The sequence below is a fragment of the Crocuta crocuta genome, unplaced genomic scaffold (assembly GCF_008692635.1).
Source record: "Crocuta crocuta isolate KB4526 unplaced genomic scaffold, BGI_CrCroc_1.0 scaffold105, whole genome shotgun sequence".
Lineage (NCBI taxonomy): Eukaryota > Metazoa > Chordata > Mammalia > Carnivora > Hyaenidae > Crocuta > Crocuta crocuta.
In genome coordinates this window covers 1262606-1290567 of record NW_027530499.1, presented here as the reverse complement: position 1 = coordinate 1290567, position 27962 = coordinate 1262606, and the positions used below count along the sequence as shown (strand labels likewise).

The 27962-nt window shown below is 34.8% G+C and overlaps 1 protein-coding gene across 1 annotated transcript in view; it reads left to right on the top strand.

Moving 5' to 3' along the window:
* CNTN5 (contactin 5) overlaps positions 1-27962 on the top strand; it is a 433319-nt gene that overhangs the window by 128714 nt on the left and 276643 nt on the right. Inside the window, exons 5-7 of the mRNA XM_077766718.1 lie at positions 12578-12759; positions 22239-22375; positions 24317-24446. Of these exons, the coding sequence (XP_077622844.1) occupies positions 12578-12759; positions 22239-22375; positions 24317-24446 (449 nt within the window). The remainder of the gene's footprint in view (positions 1-12577; positions 12760-22238; positions 22376-24316; positions 24447-27962) is intronic.

Below are 27962 nucleotides of genomic sequence, written 5' to 3'. Positions count from 1 at the left end.
GACATTTCTCCAAAGAAGGCATGCATATGACAACAGACACATGAAAAGATCCTTAATGTCACTTATCATCATGAAAAATAAATTAATAACACAATGAAATATCATGTGACACTGTTACAATGGCTATTATGGAAAAAATTATAACTAGTGTTGAAGATGTGGAGAAACTGAAATCCTTATATATTGTGGGTGAAGTGTAAAATGTACAGATATTTTTAAATGCTCATTAATAAGCAAATGGATAAGGAAAAGGTGGTATATGCATACAATAGAATATTATTTGACCTTAGAAAAGAAAGAAAATTTGCCTTATGGATTGACCTTGAGAACACTATGCTAAGTCAAAAAGCATCACAAAAGGAAAAATACTGCATAATACTACTTACATAAGGCATATAAAATAATCAAGCACATAGAAGCAGAGAATAGAATGATGGTTTCCAGGGGCAGTGGGGAGAAAGGAAAATGGGAAGTTGTTATTGAATGTACATGAAGTTTCAGTTATGCAAGATAATTAAGCTTAGATTAGCTATATGACATGGGGTGATAGTTAACAGTACTTAAAATTTTGTTGAGAGTAGATCTAATTTTAAGTGTTCTTATCACAATATGAAGGAAGGAAGGAAAGAAGGAAGGAACGAGGGAAAGAAGGAAGGAAGGAAGGGGAGAGGAGAGAGAGAGGGAGGAATGAATAAATAAATTCAATGAGTTAATATACATAAAGTCCTTAGAACAGTGTCTGACATATACTAAGAGCCCAATTGACAGTCTCTCCTAGGGTGCCTGGTTAAGGGTCCAACTCTTGATTTCAGCTTAGATCATGATCTTGCAATTTGTGAATTTGAGCCCCATGCCGCTGTGCTGACAGTGCAGAGCCTGCTTGGGATTCTCTCTCTCTCTCTCTCCCTCAAAATAAATTGAAAAAATATATTCTCCCTTGTCATCACCCAGTCATACAAGCCACAAGCCCAGAACCTAATATAGTCACTGTCGGAGGCCGAATCCAGGATGTCCAGGGGTCCCTGAAGGATGGATGGTGTCGGCAAGAGAGAGTGAGAGAGCCTGGAGATTCTTTCTGATCACCAGGCAGGCATCTCTGCTCTGACTGGGGCTCCACTTTATTTTAAGTGTTTTGGAGATGGCACAGAAGTGGCATTTGCCTTAGACAATGATTTCTGACAACAAACTTCTTTGATATGTAAGAATTTCCCAGAACATAGATTTGTAGAAGACTCATGCATAACCATTATCAATAGCCATTGAGGTAGAGGATTTAGATGCTTATCTTATAGGGAAGGAAGGCTTCTTTAGCATACCAGAAAATGTTTTTAGCATAAGAGGGTGAAGCTACTTCTCTGTGAGCAGGGGTCAAAAACAGGTCTTTCAGGAGATACCTATGCTCTCATAATCACAAAAAGAAGAAGTTCCTCAAAAGGTTCCTTCACAGGGAGTAGTCAGCATAAACAAGGCCAGAAAATGCTTCAGGCAGAAACAAATGGGTGGGGGTAGATATTTGCCCTTAACTCTAAATTAGGCTCTTTGCCTCAGGGCCAGACTCAAGCCCCCTTTATTATGTAAGTCTTGGATCTGCAAGACCCTTAGGAAGAGCCTTTTGACAATCATCTTTGGAAAGGCAAGGACATGCCTTTCCTTATGATCAATCTGTGTGGGGAATATCTGTCTGATCTGGAATATTGTGAGACCTGGTCAATACCAGCAGCCTCATTTCCAACATGAGCCAGTAGTAGCAGAAGGAGATACCAGCTTCCTTGCTGTGACTGCCATCCAGAGAGGCCAGTGCGGCTCCCAGCAAGTCAGCTTTTCTCCATCTAGTATCAAGTTCTTGTTAGTTCTACCTCTTAAATATCTTATATATTTACTTCTTATTCCCACTCCATTACCTTTGTCCAGACCAGAGTCATGTTTCATAGAGATTTCTTCTATTTTTTCCCCCTACTCCTAATAGTGCTTATTTTCAGTTCATTCTTCTTACTGCATACAGACAATCTTAAATCAAGAGTTGCCAAACTATAGACCACAAACTGATCACCTTTATTTTTTAATGTTTATTTATTTATGTTGAGAGAGAGAGAGAGAGAGCACATGCACACACAAGTTGGGGAGTAGCAGAGAGAGAGAGAGAGAGAGAGAGAGAAAGAGAGAGAATTCCAAACAGCCTTCTTGTAAAACCGATGTGGGGCTCAATCCCAAGAATTGTGAGATCATGACGTGAACCGAAATCAAAAGTCAGATACCTAAACTACTGAGCCACCCAGGTGCCCCCTGGTCACCTTTATTTATTAGAGCACAGTCATACTCATTCTTGTATGCATTGCCTATGTCTGCTTTCACAATAGAATAGCAGAGTTGAATTACTACTTACATTTGGTCGGCAAACCTAAAATGTTTAGTATCTCTCTCTTTAAAAAAGTTTTTGGAGTCTTATCCTAAACTCAAATATGAACATTATACATGTGCTAAAAAAAAAAAAAAAGAAAAGAAAAGAAAACGTCAATGATTTTTCAGTACCACTAGGAAAAGTCAAAACCCTTTAAAAAAAATTTAAAGCATTTCATACTCTTCCTTGCCTAGCTCTCTGGTCTTGTCATAAGCTACCTCCAACCAAGCACCAGTTTATTAAATACTTCATTTTCTCTCTTACTCCTAATGAGGAATCACATGCTATTAACTCTTCCTTGAAGATTATTGTCTCTGCTTGGATAACTCCTACTCATTCTTCAACTGTGAACTTAATATACTTGCTTAAGGAAATGTTTGCTGCCTCCCACCATATTTGATTGGCTGTTCCTATCTCTGTACCTCCTCTAAATCATGTCTTTAAGTCATTACCTATTTGCATGAAAGTTCCGTATCTATCATGTTCACCATTATAACCTTAAAATCTATTGCAAATCCTAGCACACAGTAGGTATAGTCATATATAATTGTTTAATAGATGAATGAATATGCCATAATTCCAGAAATTTCCTTCAGCCATTTGCAAGCCTAATCATTTTCCTTGGCAAATAACCTGGCATGTGATTCTCTGAGTCCTTGTATGGATGGATTCAAGAGTCTCCTCTGATTTGAAGGATAAGAAGCACCTCACAGAACTGCATTTAGAAAGGAAATCATCCAATTGTCTATATTTGGGAACACAGGTTAACCTCAGAATTCACCTTTTTCACTGTAACATTATCTTTAATGAAAAGAAAATTAGTAAATTTTATAAAATAAAAATAAAAACATAAAGGCCATAGCAGCCCATGATCTCAAGGAGACTACTGAGATTTTTACCTGAATTTTGTCCTTTATCTATGATCATTAAAAATGATGGGACAACATTTCTGTCCTATGACTGTAAATTCCTAAGCAGTTAATACATTGGTCAAGAATCAGAAAGCAGAGGGGCACGCGGGTGGCTCAGTCGGTTAAGTGTCTGACTTGGGCTCAGATCATGATCTTACAGTTCATGAGTTCAAGCCTGGTATTGGGCTCCTCGCTGACAACTCAGAGCCTGGAGCCTGCTGATGATTCCGTGTCTCCTTCTTGTTTCCTGCCCCTTCCCCACTTGTTCTCTCTCTCTCTCAAAATAAATAAACATTAAATAAAAAACAAAGATTCAGAAAGCAGAGAGATCAAGAGCTTATACTTAAGTTACATGCAGTTAATTCTTCTCAAAAAATGCCAATTAGTGTGATTATTTGGTGGCTAAGATAGGCGTCTCTTGCCTTAAGGGTGAGACTCTCTCAAGAAAGATCCAGGCATCATACTTCTGGAAAGTTTCCAAACTTTCACAAGGAAAACTTTGCCTTCAAACATATTACATATTATGTAGCTTGCAGTGATCACCAACATTAGTAGTTGATTTTGTTTTGTTTTTTTTTTACCTTTTTTTTGGATATGGGATCATAAAAGAAAAAAATACCTTTGGCTCAATAGCTTTCTTTTATGATGGCTTTTTATGTGCTTTCTTAGAGAAAAGTTATAAAACTTAGTTCTTTCAGCTTCTCTCAAAGATATACAATGCTTCCTTTTTTGTGCAAGTCACAAAGGAGCCATAACTGTATATATTTTCACATCAGATGTAAAATTCATGTCTCACTTGTGACTTATGCAAGGAAAATAGGAAGCTCCATTAGACAGACCTACAATTTGTCTATAAATGGTGATTTGCAGTTGGGGAGTACTTTCCTTTGAAATCATTAAATCTTTACAGCTAAGTATTCCTTCTGCCTTGACAGATTCTACACATTACCTTATCTTATGTATAAAAATGATCTTTAAAAAATACCTTTAATGACGGCAACAATGGCCAAAGTTCATCTAACACTTTCCTAACTTTCTAGAACTACATTTCGAGGCATTTTTATCCTGTCACTTCAATAGTACATAACAAAGAGCTTGTGTCAGAATTTCAATGTGGCTTCACATCATCTTTTACTGTTATTAACAGATACTTTTGAGCCAAATGAATAATGGTATCCTCTGTATAGCATTAGTTAGAAAAAATCTCCTTTATCTTCTTTAAGTTGCATTGCTTATTCTACATGGAAATCAAATGTGGAGTTGAACAGATATAATTTCAACAGACTGAAATAGGGAAAAATGTAACTACTCTGGCTTACCATCATAGCTGACTTTTCTACTCATCCTTTCAGTACAGCTAAAATCAAGCCTCTTTTTAAGCAACAATCCTATATTTATTTTATTATTGAAAAGAAATTTGCTTTGAACAATAATATTAAACAAATTAAAATCTTATTCTGCTCATAATTTTTATGTTCCACATGCTGACAAAAACTGAATTAATTTTTCCTGATTACAAATAAGTTATTTGAAAGCAGTAAAAAATTTTTGATTCCCCCTAAGTTGTCATGGACAAGGTAAATGATCATGGAGTATCCAAAATTCCTTTAAAAAGTAAGCATGGTCAGTAGGCTCAGGATAAGTATTTCATCTGATAATAGCATGTTTTCCATTGCATACAGAAATCTTTCCAAATAAGCTCCATCAATACTTTTCAAAATATTCACATTCCAAAGCTTCTAACAACTTAGAGGCAAACATTTTAGGATACTAATCTTGAGACTATAAGAAAGAAAAATGGAAGTAAGTGGCATTAAAACTTTCATAATTTGAAGATTGTTTTTGAAGGGAAAATGTGTACTTTCAATAAGATTTCCAGGGCTTTCTTGTGCATATCATGCAATGTAGCATACAAAACTATATGAAGTTCCACTAATTTGTCTGCCATGCTCTCTGTCAGTTTTCTATATTCATGTACATGGATTTTACTGCCAAGAATATGCTTTTTGCTGCCTGGATAAATTTTCCTCATCGTTGATGGTGCACCTCATGTGTCATCTCTTTGGGCTGCATTCCCTGAGTGATATTTGATACATTATTCTTTCCTTATTCTATTGGCCAGAACTCAATCACATGCCCCTGACTGAGGGATGTTAGGAGATAAGGTCTAATTACATGTTCAGGAAGAAAGGGAAATGTGTTTTCTTTTTTTTTTTTTTTAACACTTAGCCAGTTTATTCTTCTGAAGAACATTTGGATTCTTCCCACACATTGAATACAATTCCCCAAAGGAGATAAACCAAATCCTTTCTGGTCTCTGCATCCACTCAAGTCCAAGATTTCTAGATCTCTATCAGATCCAGATATGGATTATCCTGATTCTGTAACTGTGTACTTAAAAGAGAAATTGTGTGTCCTCACATAATGCTGACACAATAATTGGTTATCCAGAGAAAACACATTCCTTCATTTTTTAAACTTTATTTTGAGAAACACAGAGACAGTCTGAGTTGGGGAAGGGCAGAGAGAGAGAGAAAAGGTGAATCCCAAGCAGGTTCCACACTGTCAGCATGGAGCCTGATGCAGGGTTCAAACCAACAAAGCCATGAGATCATGTCCTGAGCTGAAACCAAGATTTGATGCTTAACCACCTGAGCCACCCAGGTGCCTCAGAAAACATATTCCATTCAGAAAAGAATATGAGAAAATCAAACTAGTCACTGGTCCATCACAAACATAAAATTCTGTAAAATCACTTGTGTTAAAGCCCCTCTCCTTTATGTGAGTGTGTGGTGGGGCAAGGGGAGGTAGTGTGAGAAGGTTCTTAATCAGAGAATGATATCACTCTTTGGAAGACATTGCCTTGTTTGCCCTGGAGGGTATCTTGGCTCTACTCTCTAATATTTTCCTTATTTTACTTCATGGCCATAATGGAAATGTATGTTAAGGAGAATTCCTTCCTTGTGGGCTCAAATTTTGTAATTTAAATTCCTGTTGGTCTGCATTTGGAAACCTAAAATTTGTTTTAAGACTCATTTACGCAAAGCTTGATTGTTGCTTTAAATTTAGACTTCTGATTTCTTTGGCAAGGAGTTATCTCATTATCTAACTGGCTTCTGACTTGTTTGCTTCCACACAATTCCATGTACTAGTAACTCCGTTTAAAGTTATTGCCTGGAAATAATTAAGTCCCCATGACTTTTTTTCCCCTTAACATAATGGCAACTACCTTGAAATCATCAGGTTTGGTTAGGGAAGACCAAAACTCTTAACTTTGCCATGGAATTTATTTTTAATGGCCCCTTGTTACCCTATGTCTTTTTATTCTTATTTCCTACTCTCTAGGATCTATAAAAAATGAAATTTTCTAGTTGTATCAATTATGTATTCCCATAGCAATGCTACATAACAAAAACCAAAAAAAAAAAAAAAATAGTAGCTTAAAGCAATAACCATTTATTATTTATACCAAAACATAATTGGTTGTGTAGCTCTGCAGATTTGGCTCAGACAGGACTAATATCAGCTGAACTAGCTTATAAACATGTGAGCTATAAGGTCCATTGGAAGCTGGCTGGCCTGGAATGTCCTTTGCCTAGACAATGAGGCTTACTCCATGTGCTCTTTCATTCTCCTGAAGGCTAATTTAAATGGTTCTCATGGCAAATGTAGGGATCCAAGAGAAAGAGCAAAAGCACACAAATCTTTGTAAAGTTACATTTTAATAACAAAAGCAAGTCATAAGGCAGCCCAAATTCAAAGTATTGGTTAACAGACTCTATCTTTTTTTCCCTCAAACTCCAATTATTTTTTAAGCTTATTTATTTATTTTGGGAGAGAGAGAAAGATACACACACACACACACACACACAGAAAGAGAGAGAGAATGTGCTCAACTGGAGGAGGAGGAGAGAGACAGAGGAAGAGAAAAGAATGCCATGCAAGCTCCACGTTGTAAGCTCAGAGCCCCACGTATGGCTCAATCCCTGTGAGATCATGACCTAAACTGAAATCAAGCAAAGCTACATGGCAAAAGATGTGGATATAAGAGTGATTAAGAATTGAGGCCATTTTTGCAATTAATCTACTTAATTGACTAGGGTCCCACATTTTGCAGTTTTTCTATTCTCATTAATTCTGCTGACAATCCATCCTGTACTGTCCTGATCTCATCTCTTTTATCTAATACTTTGATGAATAAAGCTAGTAACAACCCACACACACTTTTAATATTCTATTTTCCAATTCCTTGACTAGGCTGTATAAGCATATGGATGGCTTTTCCAAGTTATCAAAGGTAAAAGTTTTACCAGATATTTTGCCACTACATGACAGGATCTTTATTTTCTCATTCCCCAGTACCAGATCCTTATTTCTTTCATCCTGATTGTTCCAAAGATATTACATCTTGCTATGACAGTTATACATTTTTATATGCCAATTTCTATATTAGTAAAATAACGCTAGTAGGTATAACAAATAAACCTTCAAATATTAGGGCCTTAGCAAGGATAAATATTTATATGTCATTCACATAGTACCAAAGAGAATTTTTGATTGGCACTGGTGAAGTAGTAGTTTGACACTTTCCTCCACACGGTCATTTAAAGACCTAGTCTCTGCTATTTCAACCATTGACTTCCAAAATTGCTCTGGGATTGATATCCACCTAGTCAACAGAGAAAGACTGAATAGAGACTTGTTGGAGAACAATTCCACTACATTTCATGGTCAGAAATCAGCATCATGGTCATACCTATTGAATAGAAAAAAAGCAAACATGTGCTCGGGAGAAAAAAAAGGAATGGATTTGGGGAAGGGCTGAGCTTCCCACTCTTTGACATATGCTACATTTGTTTGGAAAATTATACTATTTTTAATAGTCTACTAATTTTACCATGCATTTATAAAGTCTAGAGTTAATATCATAACCATCTTTCCCAAAGTAAAAGTACTTTAAAACATATTAACTCTATCCATGTCTTCTTTTAAATTATATGGTTTTTTTTTTGATCATTACAAAATTTCACAGATTTATTTTGACATAAGTTAACTTTCTTTAAACATTTGGAAGACACTAAAATAATAATTGAATTACACAATTGAACAAAAAATATCTAAAAGCTAACTTTTAAACTTTTATTATAAATAAAATAGACCTTTTTGTAGACATGCGACTTTCACAATAATTCATCCTATATTTAGCTACAAAGATTGGTTCAACAAATTCTAAACAGCATAAACTATACAAATAACTCTCTCTACATATGAAAACATATGGTATGTGGCTATGTCTGATATCGGAGGAAAAAATAGCTTTATATGCTTTTATTATTAACCATAAATCATAACTATATTGATCATTCAGCTCAAAAAGTTAGAAGTACAATATAAATGTGCTGACCAAAAAAGAGGAATAAATAAATAAAAGAATGGAAGCTCCTGAATTAAAACAAAAAAAGGTAAAACCTCAAAATTCCTATTTTAAAACACAATAAAATAGACAACCTGACAAAACTAATCATTTAAAAATCATTATATCTAATATTTATTGATTACTCACTATTTGCAATGTATTTTGCTAAGTAATTTACAAGAACATAGCTCACTTAATGCTCAAAATCATACAAAAAACATTATTTTTCATAAACATTTATTAAATACTAATAATGTGTCTAGCACTCTATGAGACACTGTGAACATATTGATGAACATGAAAAATAATGCCACTGCCTCAAATATTTGCATTTTGAAGGAGCAAACAAATATTTCCATTTTACTGATGGAGACATTAGATTCATTAACTTAGATAACTTACCTAAGATCACATAGCATCTTTGTGTTCAAACTGTATTTTAGCTTAAATTATATACCCTGAATTCCATGCTCCTAAAAACCATACAAAGCTGAAAAAGTTCAGGGCAAAGTAAAATAGCATATACTACTAAAATTATAAAAGAAATACAAACATCCTTGTCATATTATTACAAATAATTTTTTGCTCCCTTGCTCTGTGCTAAGCTGTTTAAATAATCCTCACAAAAGGGGCGCCTGGGTGGCTTAGTCGGTTGAGCGTCCGACTTTCGCTTCTAACCATGATCTCGCGGTTTGTGGGTTCGGGCCCCGCATCGGGCTCTGTGCTGACTGCCAGCTCAGAGCCTGGAGCCTGTTTCAGTCTGTGACTCCCTCTCTCTCTGACCCTCCCCTGTTCACGTGTCTCTCTCTCTCTCCTAGAAATAAATAAAACATTTTTAAAAAATGAATAAACATAAAAAAAATTTTTTTTAAATAATTCTCACAAGGACTCTCTGATATAGACTGTATTATTTCCACCATATTTTACATTTGAGACAACTGAAGGAATCAGATGTTAAATAACTTATAGTTGCTATCCCCAGGAAGTCTAGCTATGAATCCCGCATTTAGCTACTACTACAATGTGCAACCTCCCATTATTGAAGAATTTTTAGTAATTTTAAACAATTATTTATACAGCTTATTGCTAAAATATTAAAATTATGGATGAAGTACTTGATTTTCTAGGGAAAGCTGAATTGCCAAAGTTGACATAAGCAGAACCCAATGCAATTAAAGAAAACCTGGAAGAAACTAAAATCATTGTAAAAAAAAAACTCCACCAACAATGGCAGACCCAGGTGACATTTTTTGAAAATCCTACCAGTGTCCTAAGGAACAAACAATTTCCCTACTGTTTAAGTTATCAGAAAGAGAGGAATATTCTGACATGTCCACTAAGCTATCTTCCATCACTGATACTAAATCTGTCAAAACTAGATTGTAAACAAACTAACCACTAACTAACAAGTAAGCACACATATAAACTAACAAATTTAATAAGCTGAAGATAGTCTTACCTTTTAACCTGGATGCAAAATTCCTTATTTAAAAAATCACAAATTAATTTTCATACATATTAAAAGAATGATATGCCATGCCAATGTAAGGATTATTCTAAAGTGCAAGGTTCAATCCTCCTAGATGTTGGATATATGTACCTACCCAAATAAATAAGAAAAATTGTCAACCTCTACTCCAAAAATTTCAATGCTATATTTCTAAAGAACAAATCAAAAAGGTGTTCAAAATACATAACATTGTTTATAATAGTTAACATTGCTACCTCTACTGTAAGAACAATTAGTGTAAAAAATCTAATATTTAACAATTACAATCCTTGGTAGAATGCTATAAGAGAAGTGAGTTATAGGAGATACACAAAGCACTTTGTTATTTAAAATTTTTTTAATGTTTTATTTATTTCTGAGAGAGAAAGAGAGACAGCGTGAGCAGGGGAGGGTCAGAGAGTGAGACCCAGAATCTGAAGCAGGTTCCAGGCTTTGAGCTAGCTGTCAGGACAGAGCCCAACATGGGGCTCGAACCCATGAACCTTGAGATCATGACCTGATTCGAAGTCGGACGCTTAACCAACTGAGCCACCCAGGCACCCCAGTACTTTGTTATTTAAAAGAAAAAAAAATTCCTGCAGACTGGAAAAACTTTACTGAAGAAGAGGCATTTAAGATGGGCCTCAAAGGATTAGTAGGATTTTAACAGATATAATTGGAAACACACAGAGATGTGTTTCTAGGTCAGGAGATATGGAAGGAAATAGCGAGAAATCAAACTGAAAAAGTAGACTGGGCCCAAACCATAAAGTGCATTAAATATGGATAGTAATAAATAAATCAGTGGAACAGAACTGAGAAGCCTGAAACAAATTCAAGTATGTGAGAACCAATTATATGACAAAGATAAGATACCAAATATTGTAGGGAAAGGAGTTTTACTGTAATGATGCTGCAATAATTCCTTGCTTCACACCAAACACATGAATATAGTCCAAGTGGATTAAAGATCAAACTGTTTGAAACAAAAATGAAAAACAAACACAAAATACTACCGGAAACAATGCAGAAAATATGAACATAAACTTAGGGGTACAGATAATTTTTTAAACAAACGAAAATTTAGAAGTTGTGAAGGAAACTATACATATATTTGTTTCTTCCAAAACTGTATATAAAAGTATATTGTAGAAGCCACTATAAATGAACAATACACTGAGGGAGAAATTTTTTGAGAAACAGAATCTTAGTGACTCTATACACAAAGAACTCTAAGAAATAATTTTAAAAATACAAATAGGCAAATAGAGAAATGAAAGAAAAAATAGAAAAGTAACATAAGCAAACAATTCACAGAAAAGTAGATGCAAGTAGCCAATAAAAGTATTTTTAAAACATTCAATCTTCTGAGTTCAGAGAAATATTAATTAAAGTGCCAATAAAACATCATTTTTTACCTTTAAATACTGACAAAAATTAAACAGATTAATCCCATAAAATAGTTGCAAAGATAAGGGGAAACAACCTCATATATTACTGATAGATATGGAAACTGCTACTATATTATTGAAAAACAGTCTTGCAGTACTTATTAAAATGAAAAATGTGGGTGCCCTTTGATCCATCAATTCCACTTTTGTGAATGTCTGCTGCAGAAAATAAAAGCTATAGTATATGATACATGTGCAAGGTTGTTTATAGCACTATTTTTCTTAGTGGCAAAAATAAAAGAAAGGAGAGAAACAGGGACTACACTCAATGTCTAAATATAGGGGATGGTTGATTAAATTCTGATATGTTTATATAATGGAATAATATACAGCTATCAAATGGAATGAGTCAGGAGTTGATTTTGAATTTAATTTTTAGTAATTAAATATCAAGTATATAACTTACATTTTTTAACCAAAATAACTCATCATATGTATGTACATTTGCATCATAAAGACAAGGTGGGAAATAACAGGCAAACTGCATTTGTTGTTGCAAAAAGAAGATACTTACAGACGCTGGGGTAAAAAGAGTTCTTAGTTCATTTAGTTCATGGGTCTTTTGTTCATTGTCTTGGAATAATTATACATTACTTTTGTAATTTCATAAATTACCTTTTTCATTCAAACAATCTTAAAAAGTTTTTTTTAAATAAACTATAATGTTTTAAAATATATAAAATATGGTTCCTGACTTGCTTTCCTGAAATATGAAAGAAAAGGAAACGATCTTCCTTGAATTTAACGACTTACCAGACAATGGAAAGTGAAGTATATCAACCAGCACATGGTCCTTAATTGTGATTACACTTTATTGTGCTCAGCCTATTAAGTGCTTAAATTACCAGATAATAGAATCTATGTTCCTAATAGTGGAAAGTGTATTAACAGTATTTTTCCTCCTTATTGTAGCCCAGTTCCAACAATCACATGGATGAAGGTTAATGGTTACATTCCTAGTAAGGCACGTCTGCGGAAATCTCAGGCAGTGCTGGAAATACCCAACGTGCAGCTGGATGATGCAGGCCTATATGAGTGCAGAGCTGAAAACTCACGTGGAAAAAACTCCTTTCGTGGACAGTTACAAGTATACAGTAAGTGTTCTCTCCAAAGCACGATGCTCTGGTCAGTTCCAAGGGTCAAATTGAAAATGCAAATTAATTTGAACAAAATATTGTTTGTTAGGTAGCACATAAAAACCAAGTAATAATTTATAAGCATACTACTTTTGCATGGTAAAACATCATGTAAAATTATACTATACACAGAAATGCTTTAAATTAAAAATGAATGGGGAAATAGCAGTTTCTTTCTACAACATAGACAGTGGATATACTTAAAACTGAAATGTTTTCCTGGCACCAAAGCCATTTTCTGATAAGTTAAAAATCTTGTAACCTTTATTAATTTATTCCTGCCCCTGGCCTTAATCAGGAATTGCAATCTATTGCCCAGGCACCAAATCCTTCCCAGCTGTCACTTTTTTGAAAATAAAATTTTATTGGACACAGCCACACCCGTTTGTTTACATGTTGTCTATGTCAGCTTTTGTACTGCTATGGCAGAATGAAATAGTTGAGACAGAATTAAGTAGCTGATTTGCAAAGTCTAAAATATTTGCTACCTGGTCCTTTACAGAAAAACTTTACTGACCCCTCACCTAAATTAATGCATCTGTATGATAAATAGCCTCTACAGCATACAAGCATTTAAATTGTCCAAAAATGCCAAAGAGCCAACCAGGTTGTGTATAAGAACTGGGAAAATCTACTTCAAAAACATCTACAATCTCATCTTTTTACTTCTAAGGATCATAAATTGTATCTATTTTTCATATTTGCTTTAATAATGTACATTAAACATAATGGATAAGTGATAGTATTCTTATTTCCTAGAGGAGGACACTCAAAAAAAAGAGGAACACTATAATCTAGAGCATTGATATAAAAAAAATTCAGATGCTTTCAGTATGAAATTATCCAAATTACCTATTTGGCTGAATCTAACAAACAAATACAACTGTCACTGTATGTCAAAATCAGTTCTCTTAAAAAGCTTGATGTCCTTCAAAGGAACTCTTAAAGAATGGTTTGAAATATTTGTAAGATTGAAGCACTAGCACTGGTTTGGTTAGTTTTAGGCCATGGGTATTATAGTTGGATGAAACTCACAAAGCAAACTGTTCACAATTTCTCATTTCATCATTAAGTCGACTATGTAGCCATAGGAATAAAAGCCTCTTGCTTCTATACCCCAGTGAACAATAATTACCATTCAAATACATTATGTCAGATTATACTCAGAAGTGTGAAATTATACTCGTTTCTCTCTACATAAAAATCTGATTCTGAAAAACAAGTGCTCAGCTAGAACATTGTCACTCAAAGCCACACACAAAAAAAATGCAGAGAGCCTGTTACTCTTAAGACAATTTAAGAGAAGTTCCAAATCTTTCTGGGTGGTGAAATTGGCCCACACTTAATTTATAATTACATTTACAGCCCAGGACAGAAGCTCCTATATGGCACTACTCTATTTGTACTCCTCTATACTCCAGCTTCAGCAGTAATGATTATTTCCAGGAAATAGAAAGAAAATTGATTTCACTCAATACTACTGATTTATCTTCTGGTAAGAGAGAGCGCTACTGAGAAACAAACTGTGGGTTTTCCTTGTCATGCACAATTAGATGTATACTGCAGTCCAGCCAGGTAAGGACAAACTGCTCAAAGCATGCATAATATTGAATAGAGAATAATTAAGATTATTGACTAGAAAAAGAAACTAGGCCAGCTTGCTACTCTGGTATATACTTCTGACAGTTTGAGAAGGTATCTTGGCAGAATTTGGCCTTTCACTGTAGCCCATATTTAAGGTAGTTTTTCTACCCTGCTCCTGATTTTGCCCGGATAGTTTCAGTTTATGTCCATGGCACTGGGACAATGTCAAAAAGCTCTATTTCTCTTCCAGAGCTGTCTTGGTTAGTACATATTTACCAAATTTGTACTTGTAAATCTGTTGCCTTTGACATGAATGCTTTTCTCCTCACCCATGAAACTCTATAGAATGTAGAAAGAATCTTGGCTAGCATTTCCACCTGACTGGCAATTGATGTGGAATACCATGATGCATTAATATTTCACTGTATTGATGGTTTGTATTTGGACTGTTCTCCTTTCCAGAGACTGGATTTCTGTTGGAAGTTCTGTAACCTGAGCTTCAACTATTGGAATAAGTAGAGGCTGACAATTTAACCCAAATAGTCAATATTCACTGAGTACTGAAAACATAGGGTTTTTCCTGTATTCTCACTGTCTTCTTGAAAGTGTAACTATGGGAATGTTTTACGTGTTCAGTTAGTTGTTTAGCTCAATGGATGAGCCAAGGTTCTCAGGCTACCTTTCTAGTCTCTGTTTTCTGTTTTCGGTTTTTGGTCAAATAATTAATAAATGAGTGCTAATGTAGGTGCCAGGCTTTTAGGCACACATAGTATTTATAATTAAGAATTTATAGAGGTCCCTGGGCAGCTCAGTTGGTTAAGCCTCTGACTTTTGATTTCAGCTCAGGTCATAATCTCATGGATGTGAGAATAAGCCCCATGTCAGTCTCTGCACTGACAGTGTGGAGGCTGCTTGGGATTACCTCTCTCCCTCTCTCTCTCTACCCCTCCCCGGTGCTCTCCCCCTACCTCTCAAAATTAAAAAAAAATTTTTAAAGAATCTGTATTGTAAACATAATGCAACAAATTACAATATAAAGAAGTCTATAGTAGTAAAATTTAAAAAAGGTAAATTTACTGGTGTTATTTAACCAATACATTTGAATAACAATACTCATAAAATGGAATAAAAATGAAATAGAGAAACCAAAATTGAATAAATTGAAAAAATAATAATTGAAACTTAGAAAAACTGCATATTTATTCTATTAAATATGTTTTTTATTTATAACATATGGTAGTTTTATGAGTGAAATAAAGTCTTTGATTATTTCTATTCCTTGTAATTTCTGATAATTAATCAAAGACTTCACGCAAATTTTACTAGTCACACAAATGTTTAGTCTCTATATTTCCAATATAAATTGAACCTTGCTTGTTGAAGTTCCCAATTGAAATAAAAAGAAAGAATGAGAAAACAAAGGGAAGAAAGAAGTAAGGAGAAAAGGAGGAAAGGAGGAAGGTAGGAAGGAAACTCAAACAATTTTAAGCAGTTTTATGTACAAGGAGCTCTCAGCAGGATGTATTTTGTGCAGAGAAAAATGTTATATAAAGATGTGTGATTTATGATATTATGTGCCCCACCAACTAGTAATTTGTCACCCTGAAAAGTAAGCATAATGTCACTATGATCAATTAATAGTTTGCACTGACAGTTTAGAAATATAACAGTATCAAAATAACTGTAACCAAGATGCTTAAAAAAAAATTACATTGCATTGTCCTAAATATCCAACAAGGAATAGAATTTTATTTTCATTGTAGTATAGTGTTATAAATTTCCTTATTTTTACAAGATCTCTGGAGAATACCCTCACAAATTTTAATCCCTTCCAATGTCTACAATTTGATTATTAAGCTTTTCCAAGACAAAGACTTTTTGTTTGGTTATTTTTCCTATCACTAAGTATTCTGTTTCAGCACATAGTGGATAACTTCTATCATAACGCTATGCTATTATAAGGATTAATGCTTAGAGATAGACACCATTCTTCAAGGTACACTGTTAAGAATAGATGCAAGTCAGGTAACCAACACCGCAACTCCGCAGTGGCATCAGCACACGCGGAGAGCCTGGTCTGCGTGGAGCCCTGGAGGCAAGTGGCCGCAGCCCAGGAGCCTGAGGCCCCGGCCTCGAGTGCAGAGGCCACCTGGCTGGGCCGGGATTCGGCAGTGGTCCGATGCTGGTTGGTGTCTGCAGAGCACTGAAGAGGCTGGGCCTGGGCCGAGCAAGGCGCAAGGGCTGACATACCTGCTTGTCGTGTGGGTGGATGCAGAGGCCCCCCTCTGTACTGGACCCCCTTAGAGGAAGAGGGCCTCACACGGTCCTCTTACATTTCTGATCCAGAATTGGAATCGTGGTTGGATATTTAGAGGACATTATCATGCATGACAAGAGAGTTCAAATACTTCAAATTTCACAGACTACTACTACTGGAAGTTTGAAAACACAGAAGAGAATAAACTCACCTATATGCCCATTTTTAAGGAGTCTATATCTTTAGTATACAAGTATCTGGAAGAACAGCCACTGCGGCAGATTCTGAGATTTAACATGGTGGCTTTCATGGTTACTTTACAAACCCATAAAGATGAGTGGGCTGGGGCACCTGGGGTTTCAGTCCCTTAAGCATGAGACTTTGGATCAGCTTATGATCTAGTGGTCTGTGAGTTCCAGCCCCACATCCCGGTGTATGCTGAGAGCTGGGAATCTGGAGCCTGCTTCAGGTGTGTGTTCAGGCTCTCTCTGCCCCTCTCCCACTAGTGCTGTCTCTCGCCCTCTCTCAAAAGTAAATAAACATTAAAAAAAAAAACTTTTTTTAAATGAAGGGGCTGACATACAAGACATGCTGCTCATGTTTATGGATTTTCTGGCTTTTCAAGAAACGTTTTGGGACTATAGAGCAGAACAAGAGGAACAGGGACTGGGTATAAGCAGCAGTTTAGTTGCCGGAGTCCGATCTGGCTGAGTCCAGGGGTCCCTGAAGGATGGATGGTGTCAGCGAGGGAGGGATGAGAGAGGCACGAGATTCTTTCAGGTCACCAGCCAGGCCTCTCCCCACTGTCTGAGACTCTGTTTTAGGATTTAGTGTTTGGGGGGATGGCACTGAAGTGGCATTCTGATGATAAATCCTCTTATCAGTAAAGACTTTCCAGAACATTGTTATGCAAAAGGATGGGGAACAGCCCAGAGGTGGCATTAGCATAGTAAAGGCAAAAGTTATGTTCATAGCTTAATGGGAGTTATTAAGGAAAAATGGGTCTTTCAGGAACGCAATGTTGCTCCCATAACCATAAAAGAAGTTCCTACAGTAAGTTCCTTCACAAAGTACAGTCATTGTATCAATGCCAGAATGAGTCACTCCTAATAGCAATTACCAAAGTGACTTGGGGGTTAGTACTCAAGCCGAAATAATTGGGTGGAGGTGGATATCGGGTCGCCATCTGATGGTAAGAGTCCATGCAATTTACCTTAACCTCATAAGGAGTTCTTACTCAACCTATGAGTTCAGAAAACGGCTCCCAACATTTAGTGGTGACTTTGTTGTGTAAATCATCTTCTATAACAGCTTTCCAGATTGATCTGTAGCTCTAGGTCCCACCTCCAGGCAATGGGATCTTTTCCCTACTGCCCAATAGACTGGAAGAGGTTTTGGATAATGTGATAAAGAATTACATGTTGGAAAGACTGACTTTGTTTTCCAGATCTTCATTAATGTTAAGTATTGATGGATCAAAAATATCACCTGACCCTAGTAGGACCTGTTTCTCCTGAAGCGCTTTCTCTGTTCAGTAACCCTAGTCCTCCTCCCTGTGAAGACTCCTTTCTCAGAGGCCTCTAAGTCAGGCTCCTCTGGAGCAACCTGAAGTCCAGGATGAGCTATGCAGGCTGTGTGTGTTTCTGTAGCCCACTATGTGCTTATTAAACACTTTTGTACCATGAAAAATAAATAAATAAATAAATAAATAAATAAATAAATAAATAAATAAATAAATGAAAATTAGGTGAGATTAAGTGACTAATCTTGGAATATTAGTTGCCAAGAGCTTGTTTTAGACATTACTGTAACTACTAGGTACCTTACATGTGTTAACTTACAATAACCCTTAGGAATTAGTATTCTTGCTTGACAGATGGGGAAACCAAGGCCTAGGAAGGTTAATGAGCTTATTACTATATGCCCCATTAATAATAAGCTGTAAAACCAGATTCTAACTTAGAACTGGCAATGACACCAGAATTTGACTTCTAGCTATAGGATATTGAGGAACTTAGCTAAGGCATGGGATAAGAATGGATGAAAAGTAGTTAATTCCTGTCTCTTCATTTTCTATAAATATTAGAGAAAAATAAAAATCCTTGCCATTAGTTTTCATTGTTTCTTTCCTTCAGAGTTGTGTTTCTCTATATTAGGCATGATTTTAAAAGATACTTTAGCTACTAAAATACACTATTTACCATAGAAAATAATACAACATTGTATTTCTGATTAAAAATTACATTCATAAAATTTTTTTTCAGTCCTATTTCTTCAGAGGATGTTTCTCACTTTGAGTTTGTTGTCATGAAAACTATACCATATCTATATATATTCACAGTTGATAGAAAATGAAGTTTGTGTTAATGCATAAGCAATGGATTGAGGGGGTAAAGTAAGAAGTGTTTATTAAATTTCATCATTATAGTAGCCCACTGAAATAGGATTAGCATCTACAGTTTACAGATGAGTCTTAATAAATTTAAATAAAAAAATCATAATCACATATTAGAGCTACGACAGGGTAGCATTGGATTTATTGGATTTTAACCTACATTTACCCCCAAATTTATAATCTTTCCATTATACTATGTTACCTCTCACTGGACCGCAGCTGAGAGTCTTAATATTAAAAATGATCTCTATAATTAAAATATGTTGACTCTGCAACACTTAAGATTCTAAGAGCAATGAAGGCCAACAACAATTAGAATTTATCAATTAGGGATTTTCAGAATCTCTAATAACAACAGATAATAAGCAATAGTTTCTTTATCTACATCTGCTTTGTGTTTTTACAAATGTAACCTAGAGACTGGTCTGAGGCTCAAATGTATTACATAAATATTTGTCAATATGCACTGCATCTGGTGAGAGTGCTTGCCCCTAACATAAGTAGCCTAACTAGTTACTAGTTTGTTTTATTTTATTCTCAGGCAATAGAATAGGCCATTTTAATTTGTAGATTTGTTGGTAGAGTGAATTTGAATATTTTAATTGCATATCTTTCTTATCCATTAGATTTTGAGCTCGCAGCAAATAGACATTTTGACATATTTATCTTTGTATTCTCAATGTTAAGCATTATGCCAATAGTGGTGTCCAATGAATGTTTGAAGAAAAGAAAGCAGAAATTACTCCTTTTTAACTTCATTCACCACTTGTTCATTCCTGTGACAATCTAATTTTGGAATCATGACTCTAAATTAGACCAATTTTATAAAGTAATATAAAATATGTTTGAAGAAATATTATTTTGATTTCTAATTTTTTTCTTTTCTACATGACACAATCTATTCTTATTTTCATCGTTCTTTCCTAATATATCAGTTCAGTAACTTTTTAAGATCTCTTTTCAAATTCTTTTTAATTCCCACAAGCTGCATATTCCAGTACAAGTTGTAGTACATTGGGACATATCGACTATAACTAACCTCAAATAAAAACTGAAAAATATGCATATATAACTAACCAATATCCTGTAATTAATTTTATATGCTGATTGGTGTTTTCTAAAATAAATGTATATGTCATGTTGACTTTGCTTTTGATAATCTTTTGGTAGGTGCGGTGTCAAACCATAAACAATAAAAAATCCAATAACAGTTTAAGTGAGCAATAAGAGTAACAAGGTACTATGTGATTATTTTCCAAGTTACAAAGAACTAAACACGTCCAAAAAAGGCGTAGATGAGTCTCTTTTGAGTTTAGGGTTAAGAAACCTTATACGATTTAGATTGAATCTTGAATTATTAGTAGAATTAAAAGGGACAAAGAAGAAAAGTAGAACATTCCACGTGGATTTAACAATTTGAAGAAGATGCAGGGTATAATTGGGAGACAGCAAACCTAGGTACTTGGATTATAAGGATCATGAATAATATGAAGTAGATTGGCAAAACAAGGTAGAAAAGTTTACAGAAAGCCCCAATGAGAAAGTAGAGTTTAATACTGCTTTTGTATCTTACCATTCCTATCAGTATTTTTAGCATGCATGACAGATAACTGTAAATGGACTCATTTTAGAAGACAGGCATGAAAGCCATGAAAGATAATATTTGAAGCTCACCATGGTAAGATTTTTGCTTGATAGCTCCTGGGCTTGATGTTGAATCACAGAATATGTTCAAAGGCCTACAAATTCTGACTATGCCAGAGTAAGGCTCTTTAAAGACCAGTCTATATTACCTAGAAGACCAAGGAGCTACTGAAAACCAAATTCCCATCCAGAGATCAGGAGAAGGCAAAACATACTAGGAATACAACAAATGCTTCCAATCATTGTTTTAATCTTCCAGAGTAGCATGAAAGAATTGTATGCTGCCTGGAGTCAGAAATATCTGACTTTGAATGTGGTTTCTATGCCTTATTAACTGTGTGACCTTTTATTTCAAAAAATAATTTAACCTCTCTGAGCCAAAGTTTCCTGATTCATAAAATTAAATGTTTGTTTTCAGGATCAATGTAACAGGGATTAATTGATAACATAGCTCAGTGTCTAGGACTAGCAATTAATAAATGAGACTTCTTTCTCTCTTAGCTGTCACCCCTCTTTTAAACTGGTTAAGTTTTGGACATCTGTTGTCCCTTTAGACCCATTATTTTAGTATTCACATGCAGTTTCCTTTAGTACATCTTCTTTCCTTTCTTATTCTATTATCTCCTATAGCATTGACTTTAGACTTCCTCTAACACAATATAAACTCCTAAAAAAGATAAGAACATAGATGCTCCTATATCCTTAAAAACCTCTAAGAGTAATAAATGACTGAACAGTATGAAGTTAATGAATCAGTGATCAAAGTCCTAACTATCACAAAGTAAAATATGTTATAGGTTAATGCCAAAAAATTTCTAGAGAGAAATAATTGATTCAGTTCAATATTTTTTCATAGCTATACTTTCAGTTGTGTCAGTGTTTTTGTGGACTATTCATTTGTTTTCAGTATTTTTATTTTAAATATTAGGCAGTGAAGGAAAGACACTATTCTGTATCTTACGTATTGTAAACAATTACATTATTTCTTTCTTAATAAAGTAGTTTTTCTCTGTTGTAATTTTGAAAATGGTTTTTAAAAATTTTTTGAAAATGGTAGAAATATATAAAATTTTTACACGAAATGATATTTGAATTAACAAATTACTTTTCTGATGCAATTCAATTTCTTTTAGAAAAAAACAAAAATAAAAAAGTAAAGCAATTATTTAGTAAATGGCCGTTTTGTATTATTTCACCTTGTGCTAATACTACCGCAGTATTTGGAAAAAATAATGCCTCTAAGTACTTGATTCCCTACTAAGCAAGTTCTGATACCTCGGGAGACTGTAGCCACTTGCTGTAAATTGGGTAAAACAATAAGATATACTTGAGATAGCTTACAAAAGTGTTTTAAATTATCAAAATGTTATCATTGTTATATCTTTTTACACAGGAAGTAGAGTTGTGTGTGCAATGCCATGTTGTGCTTCTTCCAAATACCTACACTTATGTGAACGGGAAAATATTTAATGCAAGGAATATTTCCATATGAATTTTGAATTTGGTAAAGTGTTTGAAAAATGAAATCACCCTTCTTTAATGCTTAAACGTTTACAGCTTATCCACACTGGGTAGAAAAACTGAATGACACTCAGTTGGACAGTGGGAGCCCTCTACGATGGGAATGTAAGGCTACTGGAAAACCCCGACCCACGTACCGTTGGCTGAAGAATGGAGTGTCCCTCTTGCCTCAGGTACTGTTGGTAACTGTTAACCCGTTCCAGTGTAATTTTAACAGGATTTCACACAGGTTAGGACAAATTATCCTCCTTTTGTCTTACTGCAGGTCAGTTATTTATGCCTTCTAGTATAGTGAAGTGAGAAATATAACAGAGATATAAATAAAATTTTCTTCTTAATTACCTCATTAATTTTAGAGGAACACATTGTTACTTTAATTTTGTTCGGTCCTATAAACTCATGGGGAAATATCAATTATTACCATAGATTTATTACTGTCTCTAGCTGATTTTATCATCTAAAGTTGATACCAAGTTGAAATTCTGAACACAGATTCTGCCCAGGTCCTGTCGTACCAAGAGGTCTCTGTCTGTCATTAACCACTTTGGGCTTCAGTTTTCTCCTTTGTAAAATGAGGAGATTGGATCATATCTTCCCTACAGTGCAATTCAGCTCCAACGTTCCCTTATTCGAAAACCAGTTAGGCCAAAACAAAACACAATTACACAAAAGAAATACACAAATACAAAGAAAGAAAACTGAGTGTGTGAGAATCCTGAGTCATTGATTCATGGTCTCTTTCTCTCTGATTTCCTAGGGATACCAGATAAACCTTGAGAAAGGAATATGCTGGTCATATTTTCTACTTCCAGCATCCAAGTAATGTAAATTCTACTGGCAGATAATACTTCTGCAAAGTGAATGGGTTGATTTTGAAAGTTATGTAAATTTATTTGGCATCTCTGTTGATAGGTAAACCACTGCTCACTAAAGCTGAAAGAATCATTTGCTTGGCATTAGGTAGAAAAGACACCTGATTGTTTAACAACATTTTAAATTTCAAATTTGGTTTTGAAATGTACTCTTGACTTCAGTTGACCTCAATTTGCATATGCTCAGTTTTCTGACTTCTATATTAAATTTTATCTGAAAATGAGTTTATATTTTTTGATCAGTAATTTTATACAGAATCCAGTTGGAGGGAGGTTTTTAAAATTTGTTTTAGTTTGTCAGGAAGTGAGAAAAGGTAAACTCCTGATCAGATTATTAAAAGAAAGGGATTTTGGGGCGCCCGGGTGGCTTAGTCGGTTAAGCGTCCGACTTTCGCTTAGGTCATGATCTCGCGGTTCGTGGGTTCGAGCCCCGCGTCGGGCTCTGTGCTGACTGCCAGCTCAGAGCCTGGAGCCTGTTTCAGTCTGTGGCTCCCTCTCTCTCTGACCCTCCCCTGCTCACACTGTCTCTCTCTCTCTCTCCTAGAAATAAATAAAACATTAAAAAAAAAATAATAAAAGCTTAAAAAAAATTAAAAAAAAAATAAAATAAAGGGATTTTTTGGGTTTATTTATCGATTTTGAGAGAGAGAAAAGGCACCAGTGGGGGAAGGGCAGAGAGAGAATCCTAAACAGGCTCCCCACTGCCAGTGTGAGCCCAATCCAGGGCTCCAACTCACAAACCACGAGATCATGACCTAACCCGAAGTCAAACGTTTAACTGACTGAGCCACCCAGGCACCCTTAGCAAAGGGATTCTTGGTTTGACCTGAACTGTTTTTAACTTTGATCTTACTTGTCTACAGTCACAATTTTTTCCACATGTGAACCCCTTCTTCTTATGTAAAATGAATTCACACAAAACCATCATCTGCTGATTATATTTTATAGGCTGAGCTAGTATACCAAAAAAAGCCACTCAGTATAAAAACAAAATTGAAACTAAACTCTTAAGAATTGCTACAGGAAAATGCAGTTATGATATCTTTTCTGACCAAGAAATAGTTATAATTTACAAAAGAGATTTTACCATAAAATAATGAACAGTAAATTTGTGTTGCTAACTTGTCAAATAATGCTCCACTGCATTCATTGGAGACTTCTTTTCCTTGGCCTAGAAGAGAATCACTGCAAAATCTGTATGATTTATTCACTTTATATATATATTTTTTTATTTTATTACAGAATAGGATTGAGATGGTTAATGGAGTATTGATGATCCACAATGTGAATCAGTCAGATGCTGGAATGTATCAGTGTTTGGCCGAAAATAAATATGGAGCTATTTATGCAAGTGCTGAGCTGAGGATTCTAGGTATGCAATCTAAGTAAATAAATAGGAAAAATGTGTTACTTCTTTTCATGCTTTAATTCTTACTATACTAAAGTTTTATGATGTAATTTTAAAAACCTAGTTTATGACTTTAAAACAAGTAATATGTTTTGCTGATATATGTTTTTAAGCTTTTGGGGGACAAGTTTACATTGGGTACAGTTTGTCCCATAACTTTTTTATAAGGTCTTTCCAACTTAAGTTTTAATATGTTTACACGCTATCTTTTTTTATGGTATATAAAAATCATCTAACAGATATATTAACTTTCATAAAATAATGTCTTGAGGGCAGAGGATCATACTGTAGATTTCTAGCAGCCTCTTCCTGCTTCCATAACAATGTTTAATATTTACGCACACAGCTCTTACTTACCAATAAGCATGATAACATTCCAAGGGAAAGGCAACACTCTGAGCCAGGTAAAGCACCCTCTATCATTGGATATCAACCATTATTATCTTTATGTGAAAAGGAGAGCCTTTCTGAGGCTAAGCCCCACTGTCTCAGAGGGTTACACCATTGATAGTAGTGTAACCACTACTAGCACTTCACTAGTTAAGTACTACAAGAAAGATTCCATCCAGTGGAATGGGCTAGGCAATCAAACATGGTTGGGCTACTGGAATGGATTTTATTTTTTGCATTCTAGTTTCCTAAACTTTGCTCTGGGATGTATGTAATAGAAAGAAAGAGACTTGAGTGACCATAACTTACTGTCTCCCAGAGTGGGTAGGAGCCCACATGTACTTTATTGATCTGCACTAAAATTCCCAAAGCACAATATTAACAGAAATACCCAAGATCCCAGGAATCTAGGAACTTACCATTTACATATTAGCTAAATGTAACATTCTATAAATCACCTTACTGAATTATGAATGCTTGTTGCACTTGGAATTTCTCCACATTGTAATAAACCCACCCAAAGTCAATACAGGAGCTGAAATTTCCATCTCCTACAGCATCACCAATCAAATATGAATGTACTTTCATGTCAGCTTACACTCCAATATTTCTGAATGAAAAAGCTAATTCAGCCTTAATTGTTTACATTGCTAAAGAGACTGTTTTTTCCCCATTAAATATTCTTTCCTGTTTTTTCAAAAGATTAGTTGCCCATATATTTGTGGGTCCACTTCTGAGTTCTCTATTCTATTCCATTGATCTATGTGTCTGTTTTTGCACCCCTACCATACTGTCTTGATGATTGCAGCTTTGTACTATAGCTTAAAATCCGAGATTCTGATGCCTCTGGCTTTTATTTTCCCCCGAACATTACTTTGGCTATTTGGGGCCTTTTCTGGTTCCATACAAATTTTAGGATTGTTTATTCCAGTTCTGTGAAGAATGCTGGTGTTATTCTAATCAGGATTGGACAGAATGTGTAGATTGCTTTGGATAGTATCAACATTTTAATAATATTTAATAATATTTAAATAATATTTAATAATATTTTAATAATATTGGAATAATATTGTTCTTCCAATCCATGAGCATGGAATGTTTTCCATTTCTTTGTGTCTTCTTCAGTTTCTTTAATAAGCTTTCTACAGTTTTTAGCCTACAGTTCTTTTTCCTCTTTGGTTAGGTTTTTTCCTAGCTATTTTATGTTTTTTGGTGCAATTATAAATGGGATCAATTCCCTGATATCTTTTTCTATTGCTTCATTATTGGTGTATAGAAATGCAACTGATTTTTGTACGTGGATTTTATATCCTATGACTTTGCTGAATTCTTGGATCAATTCCAGCAGTTTTTTTTTTTTTTTTGTAGAGTCTTTCAAGTTTTCCATGTAGAGTATCATGTTTTCTGCAAAAAGCTGAAGTTTGTCTTCTTTGCCAATTTGGACGATTTTTATTTCATTTTGTTGTCTGAGTGCTCAGGCTGTGACTTCCAACAATATGTTGAAGAGGAGTGGTGAGAGTGTATATCCCTGTCGTGTTCCTGATCTCAGGGGACAAGCTCTCAGTTTTTCCTGTTTGAGTATATTAGCTGTGGGTCTTTCATATATGGTTTTTATGATGTTAAGGCATGTTCCTTCTATCCTGACTTTCTTCAGAGGTTTTTTTTTTTAATTAAAAAAGGATGATATAGTTTGTCAAATGCTTTTTCTGCATCTATTGGCAAGATCATATGGTTCTAATAGTTTTCTTCTATTAATATGGTGTATCACATTGATTGATTTGCTAATATTGTACTAGCATGCAGCCCAGGAATAAATCCCACTTGATCATGGTGAATGATTCTTTTAATGTACTATTGAATTCAATTTGCTAGTATCTTGTTGAGAATATTTGCATCTTTGCTCATCAGGGATATAAGCCTGTAATTCTTTTTAGTGGGGTCTTTGGTTTTGGAATGAAGGTAAGGTTGGCTTCATAGATTGAGTTTGTAAAATGTCCTTCCATTTCTATTTTTTGAAACAGTTTGAGAGAATAGGTATTAACTCTGCTTTAAATGTCTGGTAGAATTCCCCTGGGAAGCCATCTGGCCCAGGACTTTTTTTTGTTGAGATATTTTTGATAACTGATTCAAATTTTCTATTTCTTCCTGTTTGAGTTTTAGTAGTGTGTGTCTAGGAATTTGTCCATTTCTTAAAGATTGTCCAGTTTGTTGGCATATGATTTTTCATAGTATTCTTTTATAATTGTTTATATTTCTGTGGTGTTGATTGTAATCTCTCCTCTTTCATTCGTGATTTTATCTGAGTCCTCTCTCTTTTCTTTTTGAGAAGTCTGTCTAGGGGCTTGTTAATTTTATTTATTCTTTCAAATAAGTAGCTCTTGATTTCATTGATCTGTTCTACTGTTGTTTTTTTTTTTTCAATTCTATGTTGTTTATTTTTGCTCTAATCTTTATTATTTCCCTTCTTCTGCTGGCTTTGTGTTTTATTTGCTGCTATTTTTCTAGCTCCCTTAGGTGTAAGGTTAGGTTGTATATTTGGGATCTTTCTTGCTTCTTGAGATAGGCCTGGACTGCAATGTCTTTTCCTCTTAAGATTGCCTTTGCTGCATCCCAGAGGGTTTGGATTGTTGTGTTTTCATTTTCATTTCTTTCCATGTAACTTTTAATTTATTCTTTAATTTCCTGGTTAACTCCTTCATTCTTTAGTAGGATATTCTTTAACCTCCATGCATTTGGGGGCTTTCAAAATGTTTTCTTATGGTTGATTTCAAGTTTCCTAGCATTGTGATCTGAAAATATATATTAGATGATCTCAATCTTTTTGTACCTATTGAGAGATGTTTTGTGACCTAATATGTGATCTATTTTGGAAAATGTTCCATGTGCACTTGAAAGAATGTGTATTCTTCTGCTTCAGGATAAAACGTTCTGAATATATCTATTAAGCCCATCTGGTCCAATGTGTCATTCAGAGCCATTATTTCCTTATGATTTTCTGCCTAATTGATCTGTCCATTGCTATATGTGGAGTATTAAAGTTATCTACAATTATGGTATTATTATCAACAGGTTTGTTTATGCTTGTGATTA